This window comes from Mobula birostris, chromosome 7, assembly GCF_030028105.1.
Source record: "Mobula birostris isolate sMobBir1 chromosome 7, sMobBir1.hap1, whole genome shotgun sequence".
NCBI classification, from domain to species: domain Eukaryota; kingdom Metazoa; phylum Chordata; class Chondrichthyes; order Myliobatiformes; family Myliobatidae; genus Mobula; species Mobula birostris.
The window spans coordinates 28,526,648-28,545,734 of record NC_092376.1 but is presented as its reverse complement, the minus strand read 5'-3'; the positions used below and the strand labels follow the sequence as shown (position 1 = coordinate 28,545,734).

At 43.1% G+C, this 19,087-nt stretch overlaps 1 protein-coding gene across 1 annotated transcript in view; it reads left to right on the top strand.

Moving 5' to 3' along the window:
- LOC140200078 (rho guanine nucleotide exchange factor 17-like) overlaps nucleotides 1-19,087 on the top strand; it is a 472,416-nt gene that overhangs the window by 386,979 nt on the left and 66,350 nt on the right. The window contains exons 7-10 of the mRNA XM_072262817.1: nucleotides 6,154-6,204; nucleotides 7,993-8,102; nucleotides 11,072-11,157; nucleotides 13,990-14,108. Coding sequence (XP_072118918.1) covers nucleotides 6,154-6,204; nucleotides 7,993-8,102; nucleotides 11,072-11,157; nucleotides 13,990-14,108 — 366 coding nt within the window. The remainder of the gene's footprint in view (nucleotides 1-6,153; nucleotides 6,205-7,992; nucleotides 8,103-11,071; nucleotides 11,158-13,989; nucleotides 14,109-19,087) is intronic.

Here is a 19,087-nt window from a genome sequence, read left to right as displayed (position 1 = left end):
ATAGGTGGGGCACGAGGGCTCATCATCATCGTCAGGTGCCATGCCCAGTTTGAGCTTTGACTGTCATGGCCCACACACCCCTGTTTCGGGTCAAGTGGATCAATTGGTCAAAGGGCTCGATGGTCTGCTTATTCTTACGCTCGCCCTCACGTCAGTAAAGAGGGAGCTGTGTTCAGGTGGGATCGGCCAGTTAATCAATGTGAAATTGCAGACTGTGCAACCACATGAGGATGAATGTCCACCTGATGCTCTTTCTACAAAGAGGGTAATTCCCCTTCCCATTGAAACAGAGGGAAATTAAAATCAGGCTACTTCTGTAATGTATGTGGTGGGAGGGGCATTCCGCTGAGTCTGCTCTATCCCTGCGAGGCAAATTGAAAGTTTGCACTGGAAGTTGTCATTATGCACTTGTGGAGGACCCTGACCTTACTCTTAGAGACATTGCCCATAGCTCCCTGTGTTGCCATGTTGGTATTCAGCAGAGACTTATCGTTGCTCATTGCTATAATGAGTCCTGGAAGCAGACATCCCTTAAACTAATACCACATCTGCAGTACAATTCTAGAAGAACTGGTCTGAGTGCAAAGAAATATAGGGAAAAAACAGACTACTGATGCAGAAATCTGGAGCAAAGAAGTTATGAAATAAAAGATATTCTGCTGATGCTTGAAATTTTGAGCAACACACAAACAAGTGCTGGAGGAGTTCAGCAATTCAGACAGCAGCTATGGAGAGGGGACATTTTAGGCCAAGACTCTTCATCAAGACTGGAAAGGAAGAGGGCAGAAATGAGACTCTGCTCTCCCCTTCCCTTAAGTCAAAGAAATGAGCTCCTGGATGAACTCAGTGGGCCATGTAGCACCTGTGCAGGGAATAAGATGAAGTGTCCCAACCCATCTGACTAAATATTGAAAGGCCTAGATAGAGTAAATGTGGAGAGATGTTTCTGTCAGTGAGAGAGTGTAGGACAAGAGGGCACAGCCTCAGAATAGAAAGACGTCCCTTTAGAATAGAGATGAGGAGGAATTTCTTTAGCCAGAAGTAGGTAAATCTGTGGATTTCATTTCCACAGGTGACTGCGGAGGCCAAATCATTGGGTATATTTAAAGCAGAGATTGATAGATTCTTGGTTAGTTTGAATGTCAAAGCATACAAGGAGAAGGCAGGAGAACAGGGATGAGAAGGAAAATAAATCAGCCATGATTGAATGGCGGAGCAGACTCGATGGGCCAATGGCCGAATTCTGCTCCTATGTCTTGTGATCTATTTCCCTCCCCCATTGCTACCTGATCTGCTGAGTTCCTCCAGCAGCTTATTTTTAATCATAGTCTGGTATCACCTAGGCTTTCTTCTTGAACTAACATGTTATTTGTCATCTATAAAGACTTCAGGTTGTTCTATCTAAGTTTTTAGTCACCTCTGCATATCATACAATGATAAGCACTCTTGCGACTGAGTCAGAGGACTTGGGTTTAGCTCCTTCATCAGAACAGGCTGGGGTCGTGAAAGGCATTGTAGGATGATGTTGATATTCTTGCTCAGCTTTACCAGACAAAAGACGGCAATGGCTGGCAAAGAAGCAAATGGTCACCAGTTCTTGAAATTTTTGCAATCAACCAGCTCTGAGATCCTTCCTGCTGCAAGCTTTAGTTGTTGCCAAAAATTTGCCTAGAAACTGGAATGTCCACTTTTTTTGTGGGCTAAGTGTGTGCTAGAATCAACACTATGATCTAGCTGAATTTACAAACAAAATAATGAAAATGTAACATTCCTGTATTAAGATAACCTTAATGCAGTATTCCAAAACCGTAAAACATAGGAGCAAAATTAGGCCAATCATCCAATTGAGTCTGCTCTGCCATTCCATCATGGCTGACATAGTACCTTCCTCAACCCAATTCTCCTACCTTCTTCCTGTAGTCTTTGTTTCCCTTACTTACCAAGAGCCTATCAAACCCCACTTCAAATATCCCCAACGACTTGGCCTCCATAGCCATCTGTGGCAATGAATTCCACAAATTCACCACCCTCCAGCTAAAGAAATTCCTCCTCATCTCTATTCTAAAAGGATGTACTTGCATTCTGAAGCTGTGCCCTCTGGTTCTAGTCTCTCCCAGGAAAGGAAACATGCTTTCCACATCCACTCTATCTAGCCCTCGATAGGTTTCAATGGGATCTCCCCTCATTCTTGTAAATTCCAGTGTGTATAGGCCCAAAGCCATCAATCAGTCCTCATATATTAACCCTTACATTTCTGGGATCATTCTCATGGAACCTCTCCAATGCCGGCACATCCTCCCTTAGATATGGGGCCTAAAACTGCTCACAATACTCCAAGTGCCTTATCCAGCCTCAGCATTACACCTTATTTATGCTCTTAAAGTTGATATGAGCTATGCCATGCATTTTACCCAAACAGCAGTAATGGCATTTGTCCCCTGACCTTTGAGAAGTAGATCAGTGGCTAGCAACATCTTTCTCCGTAGCAACACTGAGTTGAGTGAACGGTTGGATGCATTCAGAAAGGTTGGAGGAGCTCGAGTGCAGAAAATGGAGGCATGGTCAGGAGAAATTTGTGGAGGTTTGAGCGACGGCAGGGAGGGGGACACCTGAGGTGGTAAGAGTGAAAACAAGAAGAGGTGAGGGTGAAAGCTTTCAGCTGACCAATGGAGCATCAGAATTCAGCTCAAGGGAGGTGAGATCTGTGATAGGCTGTGGTCAGTCTGGGTAGGTAGGTAGACTTGTACTGTGATTGGGCTAGCGAACATGACCCCAGCCAATGCAGTGGGTGTCCCATATTTTTTTATTAATGAAATTCAGTTGAAACATTAAGTATAAATGACTGTGTGCCATCAAGATTCCTTTCAATCAAGCACCATTTGCTTGATTTAAAATGCACTATTTGCCCCAGAATTCTTGTAGAATTCTGTGTTAATAATACAGGTCACAAATCTAGCCTCGTTCATGCAATTTAATCTGTTATGCAAATGCAACCCCAAAGCACATACTGGTGACACTATTAAATGACATCAGCATGAGGGTGAATCGTTCCCGGAAATGTCCAGTCCAATTTCCTGATGGGCAAGATTTCTCCAGAAACTACGTGCTTACTCTGTAGATTATGTTCTGTGCTATTAATGGCAAAGAACTGGGCACTAATTGCTTTCTTGAATCCAATTCCAAGACAAAATCTTTTGCAATTGTCTAAGAATAGGAAGTGTCCATAGGGGAAATGAGAGATATTTAAAAAACAGACGTGGGTAACGTTACAAATGAAAATAAAGAAATAGCAGATCTGTTGAAAAATTGCAGTGCATCAGCCTTCACAGTAGAGGAAGAGGTATAATGTATCCAGCTTTCCAGGGAAAACAATAATGAATGAAGGACAGGAACATAGTACAGCTAATGTAAATGAGGAAGCAGTACAAGGGAAATAGTGGCACACAAGGTTGACAAGTCTCCAAGGTCTGTTGGTTTCCATCCCAGAGTTTTAAAGGAAGCAGGCAGGGAAATTGCGGATGCCTTGGGCATAATCTTCCAAAGCGTTCTCAATTTGCGAATTGTTCCTTTGCATTGGAGAATTGCAAGCCAACTGTATGTACCGGATTCAGAAGGAAGTGACTGGAGGTGTGGGGACACAAGAGGCTGCAGATGCTGGAATCTGCAGCAAGACAAAGAGTAAACTGTGGTTTTGTAGTGGGTGCTAGAGCTTCAACTAGCATGTCATAACAACTTGAGAGACAAACTGGAGTGGCACCGCAGAGCGGCGGGTAAGACCGTAAGACACAGGAGCAGAATAAGGCCACTTGGCCCATTGAGTCTGCTCTGCTATTCCATCATGGCTGATTTATTATCCTCTCCACCCCATTCTTCTGTAACTTTAACGCCCTTACGAAACAAGAAGCTATCAACCTCCACTTTAAATATACTAAATGACTTGGTCTCCATAGCCGTGTGTGGCAATGAATTCCACATATTCACCACCCTCTGCAAAGAAATTCCTTCTAAAAATTCCTTCTCATCTCCATTCTAAAGGGGCACCCTTCTATTCTGGGCTGTGCCCTCTGGTCCTAGACTCCCTGCTATAGGAAACATCCTCACCATGTCCACTCTATCTAGCCCTTTCAATATTTGATAGTTTTCAAGGAGATCCCCCTTTATTCTTCTGAACTCCAGTAAATACAGAACTAGAGCCATCAAACGTTCCTCGTACGTTAACACTTTCATTCCCAGAATCATTTTCGCAAACCTCCTCTGGACCCTTTCCAATGCCAGCACAGCTTTTGTTAGATAAAGGGCCCGAAACTGCTCACGATACTCCAAGTGCGGTCTGTCCAGTGCCTTATAGAGCCTCAGCACTACATCCTTGCTTTTATATTCTGGTAGACCTGCTGCTGCACAGCCCCAAAAGCCTGGGTTCGATACTGACTCCTGGTGCTGTCTGTGTGGGGTTTACTGCTCTCCTTGTGATTTGTAGATTTTCTTCAGGGTCTGCATTTTCCCTCCTACATCCTAAAGTTGTTTGGTTAGTTGGCTTTTACCTTCATGGGTAAATGAGTAGCAGAATCTGGAGAATTAGTTGATGGTAATGTAGGGTGAATAATATTGATTGTAAGTATAAATTTAGTGTAAGGTTGGCGTAAATGTAAAACAAAATGTGAATGTGCGCTTAATTGTTAACACTGACGACACAGGCTGAAGATCATGTTTCTATTCCCTATGACTTTATGATTATTCAGGAGAGCAAGTGTGATGGTACAAAGGCTGGTTGTATAGTCACGAACAGAAAGTTGTGTCGTCATGAACAGAAAATTACTAAAATGGATTAAGTGAGTGGTCAATATAAAATATGGACCTTTATGCAGGTGGGAGTGGTGTCCACCATTATGGGCACAATTAAAATCTCATTGATACCTAGTGAATATTGAAAGGCCTTGATAGACTGGACATGGAGAGGATGTTTTCAATAGTGGGACAGTCTAGGATCAGAGGGCACAACCTCAAAATAGAAGGGACTCCCTCTAGCACAGAGATGAGGAGGAGTTTCTTCAGCCAGAGGATGGGGAATCTGTGGAATTCATTGCCACAGATGGCTGTGGTGGCCAGATCATTGGGTATATTTAAAGCAGAGAGTTGATAGGCAACACGGTAATGTAGTGGCTAGCGCAAAGCTATATAGTGCCAGCGATCAGGGTTCAAATCCCGACACTCTGTACGGAGTTTATAGTTCTTCCAGTGACCAAATAGGTCTCCTCCAGTTTCCCCCCCACATTTCAAAGACCTAAAGGTTAGGGTTAATAAACTGTGGGCGTTGGGGTTAATAAATTATTTTGGTGCTGGAGACATGGTGCTGTTCGTGGTCTGCCCCCAGTACATCCTCAGACTAGTTTGGCTCCTGACACGAACAAGACATTTCACTGTATGTTTTGATGCGCATATGACAAATAAAGCTAAGCTAATCTATAAAAATCTTATCTTTATGAAGGTTCTTGATTAGTCAGTGTGTGAAAGGTTATGGGGAGAAAGCTAAAGAATGGGGTGAGGAGGAATAATAAATCAGCCATGATCGAATGTTGGAGTAGACTCGATGGGCTGAATGGCCAAATTCTGCTCATATGACATGCATTATAAGGAAGATTAAATAGCTTAGGACTTTACTCCTTAGAACATAGAAGACTGAGGGGAGATTTGCTAGAGGTATACAAAACTACGAGGGATATAGATGGGTAAGTGCAAGGCAGGCTTGTTCCACTGAAGTTAGATGGGACTACACCTAGAAGTCATGGGTTAGGGTGAAAGGTGAAATGTTTAAAGGGAACATAATGGAGAACTTCTTCACTCAGAGGGTGGTGAGTGTGTGGAATGAGCTGCCAGCTGAAGAGAAGGGATCGATTTCAACATTTAAGAGAAGTTTGGATAGGTACATAGATGCGAGGGGTATGGAGGGATAGGGTCTGAGTGCAGGTCAATGGGATAAGGCAGATTAATGGTTTGGCACAGTCCAGATGGGCTGAATAGTCTGTTTCTATGCTGAAGTCTTTTATGATTCTTTTACTCTATGTCTGTATGACATTTTTTGTCATTTTTATTTTCCCCTTATCCACTGTGAAATTTCACTGTTGTAATGATATATTTCTTTCTTCTGTTCTACAGCTTATGGTTCCTCATAGAAAATTCTTAAGGCAGGAGATGGTGGTTGAAGTGGTAAGAACTTCGTCCAACTCTAATTCATGTCAATAACATGAAGTGCAGCAGGGTAAAAAGAACCTCTGTGCTTTGGTATTGGGGATGGAGGGGATGAATGGATGGGGCAGCTCAGAAGCATAGTGATTAGTGTAGTGCTCACAACACCAGCTGTAAGATCAGGCAAGTCCTATCACCTTTTGTGGGACTTTCTGTTCAAGAGCATTGGTGTTTCCATACCAGGCTGTGACGCAGCCAGTGAAAATACTCTCCACCACACAGTGATAGAAGTTTGTCAAACTTTTAGATGCCATGCCAAATCTTCGCAAGCTCTGAAGGTAGTAGAGGCACTGCCGTGCTTTCTTTGTAATTGTACTTCGGCGCTGGGCCCAGGAACAGGTCCTCCAAAATAACACCCCGGAATTTGTAGTTGCTGAGCCTCTCCTCCTCTGATTCTTGGGTAAGGACTGACTATGGACCTCTGGTTTCCTTCTCCTGAAGTCTATAACCAGCTCCTTGGTCTTGCTGACAATCAGTGAGAGGTTGTTGTTATGACACTGTAACGTTCAGTTATATTGGCTCATGTATGTCTAGGGGAAATCCAGCCCAGCACCTGCCTCAACACTCCCCACAGGGTTGGTTGCTGCCTGAATCAATCACAAACATCAATCATCAGCCAGCACACCCAGTAAATTTTAAGAAATACACTTTATAGATATTACTAATTCTATGACATTAATATACATTTGATACAGAGAGGAAAGTAATGAAAAAAAAAGGCGCCAACCCTTATCAAAGTCCAAGTTCTTTGCGCGCTACGTTGGAGTTCAATTCGACTTCAGACGACCACCCGAATTCCGTCGACTCACGGCTCGGGACCACCCTGAGTGATCGACCGGAGCCTCTCCACACGTCCGCGGTCTTCCTCGTCTCTCCTCCGACTCTCCGCCGAAACTCAGTTCAGTCATATCATACAGCATGGTATCCAAAAACAAAACGATACATAACCACCCATTGGCTAATAGAACCCTGTTATCTCATTTTAAAGTAAAACAAACTGTTAGCGCAAACTCTCTTCAGCGTTAAAGCACAACAAAGCCACATTCCCCAGATTAACATAACAAAGTCGCCATTTTAAATGTAACAAAAGAAAGACCCCGTACAACACCATTCAGCCAGATCTTCAAACTCCCTTCTGTATGCTGATTCATCACCACCTTTGATTCGGCCTACAACAGTGGTGTCATCAGCAAACATTCATAAGATCCCGGGCAGTAGTTCTATGCCTATGGATTTTCAGCCCTGACTATTGTCTAAGATTGGCAGTTTAACTTCAACATCCAAAAGTGAAAAGTAACTTTATTATCAAAGAACATATATGTCACCATCTACAAGCCTGAGATTTTCTCGCAGGCATAGCTCAATAAATCCAATAACAATAAGAAACACAAGAACAAGCTTTGTTGCTACTTTACAGGCTTCCATGTCCCTAAGCTGCTGGATTCTGTGGCCCTGTTCTGCCTCCCAGCCTTCTCAATCCCTCCTGTCAACACTCAAAAAGGGAGAGATGTCTCACCAATACGTCTACAGTGACTCAAGAGAAAAGTCTTTCCAAAGGTGGATTGATATTGATTGCCTGTGGTTAGTTGATCTACTTATCACAAAGACAAGGATGTTCCCTAAAATACAAGTCTTTGAAACCATCACAAAATCAAATTTATCATTAAATTGTGCAAAATATGCCGCATAATAAAGTTTCTCACTTATCCCCCTGATATGCTTCTATTTTGCCATGTTTTCCACATCCAGAAAACAGTAAGCAGCAAGAAGGAACGCTCGCTCTTCCTGTTCACTGACCTTCTGATTTGCACGACCTTGAAACGTAAGACGGGCTCTCTGCGGCGGAGTTCCATGAGTCTGTGAGTATTCAATCTCTGAAAGCCATTCACTTGCAGAATAGGTTTTCTCTTGCAGCACTGTGGTAGATTTAGAGTTGATTTTCTGGCAATGAACTAGAATTTATGACTGAGCTAATACAACAGGTACAAAGTTAGTTTTTCTACTGAGTTCCTTCCATTTGAATAATATAGACACCAGTGAGGCACATTGTGGGAGAACATTCATTGACAGCCCTCAGCATGTCACCAGTTGTCCTTCCCACCCAGCAGCTGGTCCCTTTGAGTCAACAATTCAAAGTACATTTATTGTCAAAGTATGTATACAGAATACAACTCTGAGATTTGCCCTCCCGCAGGCAGCCACGAAACAGAGAAACACTAGAAATTGTTCAAGAAAACATCAAACACCCAACGTACAAAAAAAAAGAACAAATTGCACAAACAGCAAAAAATGAGCAAACACATAGAATATCAAACATCAAGCCAGTAGTATTCAGTTTAGTTCAGTTCAACACTGCGCCACTAGCTAATGCAAGCCGCAGGGCCATACTTCGCCAGTGTGCCCCTCCCAGCATTGGTCCCTCCAATCAAACTGTCCAAAAACAGTTCAAAAAAAGAATAACCAGAATCCAGAAACACATGCAACATGAGCCTCAAAGTCCCTCAAAATGAATCCACAGCCTCACCATCAAGCCTGGCAAGGTGGATCCCAAAACTCCTGCACCACAGAGTGAGCGACAGGGAAAGGAAAACTGGTCAAAGGCAGGCAAATGGAGCTGAACACCCACCCCTCGCTCAACCCTCGCTCTCATCCTCATTGACTTCAATCTTGCTTCAATTGGAGAGAAGCAATGAAGTCGATCATGGGTTTGCACCCCGTCTCCAGGGCCTCCGTTCCAAAAGTTATCAAACTGCCTCGGAGACAGCAAACACCAGATTGCTCAATCGGCCCCAAAGCACACCACCAAAATGAAGATCACAAGTTCCAATCTCCCCTTTTTCCTGAAACTGGGCATTAATTAAAGAAACTTGCAACCTTACAATGTCACCTTGCAAATCTCAATTACAGTATTTAGTTTTTACCAATGAGTAAGTATTTGTAATATAAGTTTATCACCCCACAGAATAAATGACTGGAAGGTTGGGTCTGTCAGTTGTTTCTTCAGTAATGCAATCTCTTATTATTTGAAAAGGCAACATCATTGTATCCACTTCCAAGTACTCTTGTATCAAGATGGTTTGAGTCCAAGCAAATACCGGTAAACCTTGGTAACACTGTAACTGGACTATTATGTTTGCTTCTGGGCACCACATTTTAGTGAGGATACAAAGACTTTGGGGCCATGCAGAAGAGAACTACCAAAATGATTCCAGGGGTAAGGGACATCAGTTAGAATGTACCGGAAACACTAAGAGCCTTCTTGGGAAAAAAGGGGATTGCAGGGAGATCTGATAGAAGTACTTATAATAATGAAGAAGATGGAGAAAACTGTATCTATTGGTTAGGGTAAGAGTTAGCATTCGGAATCCTGATGCAGGTTCTTGACATGAAACATCGACCATCCCTCTACCTCTACATAGGCTGCAGGCGCTGCTGAGTTCCTCCAGCTTAGGACAGTACAGTACAGTACAGAAACAGGCTCTTTGGTTCTTGATGTTGTGCCGAACCAATTGAGCTAATGGCACCTAAATTAAACTAATCCCTTCTGCCCACAGATGGTCCATATCCCTCCAAATTCTTTGCATAGTCATGTGCCTAAAAGTGCCTCTTAAATGCCCCTAGCATATCTGTTTGAGTATAGTATTTGCAGTCTCTCATGCATCTGTTTCTCTTGTTAAAGGGGTTAGGAGTTGAGACATAGAAGAAGGTGATTAGCAGAAGAACTAGAGATGACACAAGGAAAAGTGTTATTACACAGTTAGTGTTTGGTGTGCACAGCCCAGGTAGCAGTGGAGTGAATTTTTGAGAGTACAGAGTTTGTGTGTGCCTGTCACAATAAACGGTAAAGATAACAGTTTTATGGAACCTTCGTTTACCCGACATCCCACCCTGCAAAAACTCAATTCAGGGAGGTAGTACCATCAACTTGTGGGAGACTCCCGGAACTTCCGGGAGAGGTGGGATGTCTGCAATAGAGTAGCTCCTGAGCAGCTAGCCAGCTAATTTAAATAATGTTAGCTATGCTAATGAACAAATGACACCTGTTAAACTCACCTCAACGTGCCTTTTACAGTCTTAACCCACCATGGGCAATAGAAAAGTCACTGTTGCAAACATTGCAGCGAGCAACACTGTCATTATTTTTGACCCTTATTAGAAATGCAAGAGAACACTTAAGAAGGAAATCAGGAGGGCTAAGAGAAGACATGAGGTTGCTCTAGCAGACAAGATGAAGGAGAAACCTAAGGGCTTCTATAGATATATTAACAGCAAAAGGATAGCATGGGACAAAATTAATCCACAGGAAGGTCAGTGTGGCCTATAGGAAAGATGTACATAAGATTGAAAGAGTGCAGAGAAAATTTACAAAGACGTTGCCAATTGAGGACACAAGTTATGGGGAAAGATTGAGTAGGTTAGGACTTAATTCCCAAGAACGTAGAAGGTTGAGGGAGATTGAGGTGTTCAAAATTCTGAAGGGTTTAGATAGGGTAAATGCAAGCAGACTTTTTCCACTGAAGCTGAATTAATGGTGAAAGATGAAATGTTTAAGGGGAACATGAGGGGGTATTTCTTCACTCAGAGGGTGGTGAGAGTGTGGAATGAGCTGTTGGATGCAGGGTCGATTTCAACATTTAAGATAAATTTGGATAGGTACATGGATGAGAGGTGTATGGAGGGCTATGGTCTGGGTACAGGTCGATGGGACAAGGCAGATTAATGGTTCAGCATAGACTAGATGGGCCGAAGGGCTTGTTTCTGTGCTGTAGTGTTCTATGATTCTATGCTGCTATGTCTTATGATCTTATTAGCTGTTTTGTTCAACTAGATACACAGCTGGGAGTGTGATTGACACAGCAAGCAAGTACAAGTTCCTCTGGAAAATGCCACTGGAAGACTTGGATATTGTGAAAGGTTTGTGACATGTTCTGAACCTTTTCTGCCAATACCTTATCCTTCTCAGATACAACGTTTAATTATAAATAGGAGTCCAAACTGTGGGTTAAAAGTTGTTTTTAATATAGTCGCAGCCCCCTTCCCAGAGAGAATGTCTGCAGACATTACAAAGTAAGGAGCCAAAGCACGTCTGAGATAACTAGGCCAAGAAGGAAAGACAGATGTAGAAAGAAAGTGTGGGCTGTCAGGCCAATTTTCATTTCTATTATAACAAAGTGTTTTTGTAAGGGGTGAACAGTTTTTGGTGGACAAGTCGTTAAGTGGCTTTTGGAATTCTCAAAGGACTTTGCATTCATTTTGAGTTTCTAGTTTACTTGAGTTATCGGGTAAATGCAGCCAACTGTTCACTTAGCTGACTGAAGGATCAACACATGAAATAAACAGCAGCAGAATGTTTGTGATCCATTAGTGAAAAGGTATGGTATTTTTAAATAAAACTCATTGATCCACAGAGGTTTTGCACACCATTGTGGGATTAATTTGGCTCTGCTAGTTCCATTATCTTTTTTTTTCAAAGGTGAGGTACCTGGTAATTATTCTATATGATTTGAATTTAAGGTAAATGTATAACTGAAAAGGAACAAGGAAGGAGGTTCTGCTGAGGGATATTTGAGCATCAAGGGACTAAATTAAAAAGCAGAACCAAAAAAAACAATAATTTCTGGATTGCTAGCTGAGTCGTGTGCAGATTGGCACGGGGTCATTAAGATTAGAGAGAGTTCAATGCATGGCTGAAAGATTGGTGTTGGAGAAGTGGGTTTGAGTTTGTGGGATGTTGGCACCAGATTGGGGAAGGATGGGATCGGCTCCACCTGAACCATGCTGGGACTAGGGTACTGACAAATTGCATGACCCGGACTGTGGATAGAGCTTTATACCAAATAGTAGGAGTATGCATTCAAAGGATTTGATAAAGTAAAAGGGGAAGAGAGCACAGGAGAAGTACTGAAGCCTCCTATTAAAAAAAGGCACAAAATTTATAAAGGGATAAGAATTTAATTTTCATGAACATAGTGACAAATTTGAGAAAAGGGGTGGTGATACAAACATTGAAGGTGTTATATATGGGTGCATGTAGTATAAGAAACAAGATAGATAAGCAAATAGCACAGTTATATGTTGTTAGGTACAAAGTTGTGGGCATTACTGAATTCTGACTTAAAGTACATTACAGTTGAGACCTAAACACCCAAGGCTGTACATGCTATCGAAAAGACAGGCAGGTGTGCAAAGGGGATGGGGTGACTCTGTTGGTAAAAAAATGAAAGCTAATCCTTAGCAAGAAGTGATGTAGGATTATCGACTTGAATGATAACGAGTTTATTCGTACAAACTAGGAAATTATATGCACATATGGCAAGAGAAGTTTCTCTTAAAGTTTTGGATTTATTCATTTATGCTCACTTTTAAAATGACCTTTTTGGGTTTGCTTCTGTTATACATCATCCCTGAATAGTTTGTAGGAAAGAATTCCTGTGTTGTTACTAGAGTCAGATATTAAAGGTCATTTGAATAAATCCACCGAGAAGTCGGTTTCCTCCAGATCTCACCCGCCCCCTTTCCTTGCCCCACCATTGGTTGACCTCACCTTTAGTCTTGTCGACCTTCCCAAATCTTCTCCCTAAAACTTCTGTCTTTCTTTCTTTTCAGACGCTCCCAAATACCTGCTCTTTGACTGAGCTTTCAATAGCCCATTTCCTGAATTCTTCTTGGCATCAGTTGTTCTCTCTTTACGATTGTCTTTGGTGACCTTGCCGGATCATTGTAATTCTCTATCCCAAGGATTGTGGCGGCTCGATCAGTGGGTTCATTCAGAACAGAGGTCAATAGATGTTTGGATTTGGAAGCAACCAAGAGACTTGTCACAGACTAGATGGGCCAAAGCGCCTCTTTCTGTGCTACAATGCTCTCTGACTCTGTAACTACTTCACTATTGTGTTCTTGGGTATATTTAAGGCAGAGGTTGATAGGTTCTTGATTAATAAAGGCGTCAAAGGTTCTGAGGAGAAGGCAGGAGAATGGGATTGAGAGGGATAATAAATCAGCTGTATTCTGCTTCTATATCTTATGATCCTATGGACACTTTCAAGGATTCTTCATCTCATGTTCTCAAAATTTATTGCCTTTTATTTTTTTTTCTGTTTCTACTTGTGCAGTTTGTTGTCTCTCGCACATTGGTTGTTTGTCTGCTCTGTTGGGTGCGGTCTTTCATGGATTCTGTTGTGTTTCTTGTATTTACTGTGTATGCCCACAAGAAAACAAATCTCAGGGTTGTATATGGTGACATGTATGTAATTTGATAATAAATTTACTTTGAACTTATGGTCTACATGGGGATACTGGTGGAAAACAGCTCTGTGGTAGAAGATCAGATGTGATCTGCATGAGTGATGGGACTAGAATTAAGGACCATTTGGCCTATATCTGCTCCTGTTTGGTATGTTCCTGCTGACTTGGACTCCTGTAGCATTATTCCTAAGAAACTTCACATTATAGTAAGTCACGTTATAGATCATTAAAGCACAGATTTTCCCAATTACAGTTCACAATATTACTATTGCATTACACATGGTACAAATAGTATTCCCTAATCCATCAATCACATAATAACCAGTTCACATTATGGAAACATACTATACATTACAGCAGAACTACTTGTATTTAAAGCTCTACATAAATAAAAATTGTTAGGATATTGTTGGAACATCATTTTCAATTGTCATTGAGTAAATGACTTCTGTGTTGATGCCTTTCTAAATTCTGATGTTGATATTGCTCCGTTTGTTATAGGTTCATCCCAAGCCACCAACAGAGAAAGCATTCAGAAGACTCTCAATCGACTGGAGGAAGATTTCAGCATCTTGAGTCAGATTAGCACGTTGGCAGAAACACTCAGTATTTCACATCAGGTACCAGCTGGTGACTTGTAATTAAAGACTTTCTTAATAATTTTGAAATTACATTTGATGCATTTAGGAGCCAGCCAAAGGCTTCATACAGAGCTGGCGCATTCTCTTTCAGAGCCAGGATTGTGCACGAGGACAGTGTCTAATATCCAGCCGGTTGATGATACTGTATGTCGCTTGGTGTTGCCTAATGAAGCCACGGGTTGATAAATTACAACCTTTGTTACGGCATTCATTGGAGCATTTTAAAGTTCCGTTAATAGCAGTTAGTGTAAAACTTTAAAGTGTCAGCCATAAGATCGGGGTTCAGTTCCTAAGGCTGTCTGTAAGCAGTTTGTACGCTCTCCCTGTGACCGCGTGGGTTTCCTCCTGACCCCCCGGTTTCCTCCCACATTCCAAAGATGTATGGGTATTAAGTTAGCGGCATGCTGTGTTGGCGCCAGAAGCATGTCGACAGTCGCTGCTGCCCCCAGCACATCTCGGACTGTGTTTCAAAACGCATTTCACGATTTTACTGTATGCTTTGTTGCACGTACATATGATAAATAGAGCTCATCTAATCAACAATGTATATGGCAGTGAACAGATGGTTAAGGGCACCTTTGCTTGTTTACCAGCTTCAAATAACTAACATTGCCCAGAGTCAGCACTGGTTTGAGATGAGTAGTGAACAGCTTGTAATAGTGAGGGTTGGCCTTGCGCTTGTCTCCTGTCGCTGACATTGTCAATATGAATAACGTTACTGGTGGAAGCTATTATTTCCATCTCTTCTGTACAAGTTCCCAACTCCCTAGGTCCCAGAGAATTTACTCCCTTGCCATGATAACAAGGTAGAATCTGGCAGAACATCAACCAAGAGCTTAGGCAGTGATCTCTAACTCATGCTGAAACCATATGCTTGTCATTTTTGGAAGAACAATTCCCAACACACCACCTCAGCGTTTCCTTACGGTGTGTCCTGTCATTCATGGACGTCACCACCATGGGCCTTTTGCAGATTTGGCTTTGACCGAAGCCAGGCACAGGAGTGTTTACATCTTAATACTGGAGATACTAGAGACTACAGATGCTGCAACAAACGAAGTGAGACCGTTCATCTAATAGAGGGGAGGTGGCCAGTATAAAAAAAGTGAGGTCAAATGGATGGTGCAAGTTGCTGCTAAGTGCAGCCAGTTGGAGGGGGGAGTGAAAGGAAGATGAAGGATAGGGGGAAGGATGTGCTGGCATTGGAGGGGGTCCAAAGGAAATTTGCAAGAATGACCCCGGGAAAATGTTTAAGAGAGGTTTCGATAGGAAATTGAATGGCTATGGTCTGGGTGGAGGCCGATGGGACTTGCTGGTTTAAGTGGATTGGCAAGGACTAGATGGGCTGAAGGGACCTGTTACTCCACTGTACTTTTCTATGACTATTATTATAAAACCATTCGACATAGGAGCAGAATTAGGCCATTCGGCCCATTGAGCCTGCTCCACCCATTTGATCATTGATGATTTGTTTTCCCTCTCAAACCCATTTAGTGGATGATGCTACCGAACGAGTGCAACAGCTTACTAGTAGTTCAAAAGGCAAGAAACTTGACTAAAAACTTCACTAATAACACCTTTACTGAAGTAAGTTGTGGTAAGTTATCACCACAAACAATTAAGAGGCGAGCGAAGGTGAAGCAAATTCGAGGGATGAACCGTGCTGGTTCAGTGCAGAATCGACACAGATGGAGTGAGCCATTTGGAGAGGAGAAGTTGAGGCAGAGGAGTTTCGATGCCCATGCAGCAGGCCTGAGCACGGAACCGATTTGGAGAAATCGAGAGTGACTTCGGGCTGAGTGGTGAAATCTAGGCCCGGAGTGAGTCACTGGGCAGTGTTGGCTAGGCCCGGAGCCTTTTGCTGCAGTGGTGCCAGGTCCTAGTGCGAGGTACAATACGTTGTTTGGACAATTTAAACACTGAACCAGATAGACCGGAAAGACAGGGTGTCTGGATAGGAGGCGAGAGCTGATTTCCTTCACTCTCCTGTGATGCTGACTCCTTTTTCCATGGTGCTGCAGCTATGAAGATTGCCCCAGTTGCTGTGTTCCATATCCGCTAACATGAACTGATACTGAGACTGAGACTTTGGGCCTACTCCGGGCTGCTCTGGGGTTCAGATTTAAGGACCTATTTTGGTTTGGAATGTTACTTGTGTTATTTTTTTCCTTTCCCTGCACATCCGGTGTTGGTCTTTATTTTATTTTTTTTAATTGGGTTCTTCAGGTTTCTTGCTAGAAACCTGTTGCCATGGGCGGCAGTGGAGGACTGACAACCTTATGTTTCTTGAAACAGTCTGTGATCTCCACAAATTTGTTCCTCTAAATCCCATGGGCTGTTGGGTGATCTGCAATATAGCCCCATTAATGTGGTCATACCTTTCTTATTCCTCAGTTTCAGCCATAAAGTCTCACTAGATGAGTTCTCTAGTCCGTCCTGACTGAGCACTGCCATGACATTTTCCTGGACAATAAACGCCACCCCTCCTCCTTTAATCCTTCCCACTCTGTCACATTAAAACAACAGAATGTCGGAATATTGAGCTGCCAGCCCTGCCCCCTCCTGCAAACAGATCTGACTAATGACTACAGTATCATAATTCCATGTGTTGATCCTTGCCCTGAGCTCATCTGCCTCTCCTACAACTTGCATTGAAATATTTGCAAGCAATCTCCCAGATGTATGGATGGGCCAAGGACATAGGGTAACAGAGAAACTGAAACAGATTGACATTAGGAAGGAAATGGTGATGAGTAGACTGATGGGACTGAAGGCTAACAAATCCCCAGGTCCAGATGGTCTGCATCCTAGGGTACTAAAGGAGGTGGCTCTGGAAATTGCAGATGCATTGGTGATCATTTTCCAATGTTCCTTAGATTCAGGATCAGTTCCTGAGGATTGGCGAATGGCTAATGTTATCCCACTTTTTAAGAAAGGAGGGAGGGAGAAAACAGAGAACTATCGCCCTGTTAGCCTAACATCAGTAGTGGGGAAGATGCTAGAGTCCATTATTAAAGATGAAATAGCGGCATATCTTGATAGCAGTGATAGGATTGGGCCGAGCCAGCATGGATTTACCAAGGGCAAATCATGCTTGACTAATCTATTGGAGTTTTTCGAGGATGTAACCAGGAAGATAGACGCGGGAGATCCAGTGGATGTGGTGTACCTTGACTTTCAGAAGGCATTCGATAAGGTACCACATAGGAGATTGGTGGGTAAAATCAGAGCTCATGGCATTTGGGGGAGGATATTGACATGGATAGAAAACTGGTTGGCAGATAGAAAGCAAAGGGTAGCAGTGAATGGGTGTTTCTCGGAATGGCAGGTGGTGACTAGTGGGGTGCCACAGGGCTCGGTATTGGGACCACAGCTGTTTACGATTTACGTCGATGATTTAGAGGAAGGCATTGTGAATAACATCAGCAAGTTTGCTCCTGATACTAAGCTGGGTGGCAGTGTGACGTGATGAGGATGTTAGGAGAATTCAAGGTGACTTGATAGGCTGGGTGAGTGGGCAGAAACTTGGCAGATGGCGTTTAATGTGAATAAGTGTGAGGTTATTCACTTTGGGAGCAAGAACAGGAAGGCAGATTATTATCTGAATGGTGTGGAGTTAGGTAAGGGAGAAATACAAAGAGATCTAGCAGTACTTGTTCATCAGTCTCTGAAGGTGAATGAGCAAGTGCAGCAGGCAGTGAAGAAGGCTAATGGAATGTTGGCCTTTATTACAAAGGGAATTGAGTACAAGAGCAAGGAAATCCTTTTGCATTTGTACAGGGCCCTGGTGAGACCACACCTGGAGTATTGTGTGCAGTTTTGGTCTCCAGGGTTAAGGAAGGACATCCTGGCTGTGGAGGAGGTGCAGCATAGGTTCACTAGGTTAATTCCTGGGATGCCTGGACTGTCTTACGCAGAGAGGTTAGAGAGACTGGGCTTGTACACGCTGGAATTAAGGAGATTGAGGGGGGATCTGATTGAGACATATAAGGTTATTAAGGGATTGGACAAGATAGAGGCAGGAAATATGTTCCAGATGCTGGGAGAGTCCAGTACCAGAGGGCATGGTTTAAGAATAAGGGGTAGGTCATTTAGGACAGAGTTGAGGAGGAACTTCTTCTCCCAGAGAGTTGTGGAGGTGTGGAACGCGCTGCCTCAGAAGGCAGTGGAGGCCAATTCTCTGGATGCTTTCAAGAAGGAGCTAGATAGGTATCTTATGGATAGGGGAATCAAGGGTTATGGGGACAAGGCAGGAACCGTGTATTGATAGTAGATGATCAGCCATGATCTCAGAATGGCAGTGCAGGCTCGAAGGGCCTAATGGTCTACTTCTGCACCTATTGTCTATTTGCAATTTAGAATATTAGCTGCACCATGTTCAACCTTTTGATTCCCGACTTTGTCTGAGGCAGACATCCCACCTCTCCTGGAATTTCCGAGAGTCTCCCGCATATTAGTAGTGGCTCCCTGATGCCCGCCAATTATATACAAGGTCCTGGAAATTGATTTTTTTTGAGAGCCAGCGTGAGAGAACGCGCAAAAAAGAGCGAGCGCAAGAGCAAGAAAGCAAGCGGGAGACAGTGAGCACGAGTGAAAGCAACCACGAGAGAGCGCGCAAGAGTGAGCCAGAGAGAGAGAGAGAGCAAGAAAGCAAGCGCGAGTGAAAGCGACCACAAGAGAGAGAGCGAGAGCGAGAGCAAGAAAGAAAGCGTGAGAGAGCGAGCGCAAGTGAGAGAGAGCGAGAGCAAGAGCGAGAGAGTTCCAAAAAAAGTCAGAGTGGCAGAGTGTTCCAAAAAAAGAAAATATAAAACGTACATCACCCCAGACTCCACTAAATGTACCCCTGCCTAATAAGGGTCAAAAATAATGACAGTGTTGCTCGCTGCACTGTTTGCAACAGTGACTTTTCTATTGCCCATGGTGAGCTAAGACTGTAAAAGACATGTTGAGGTGAGTTT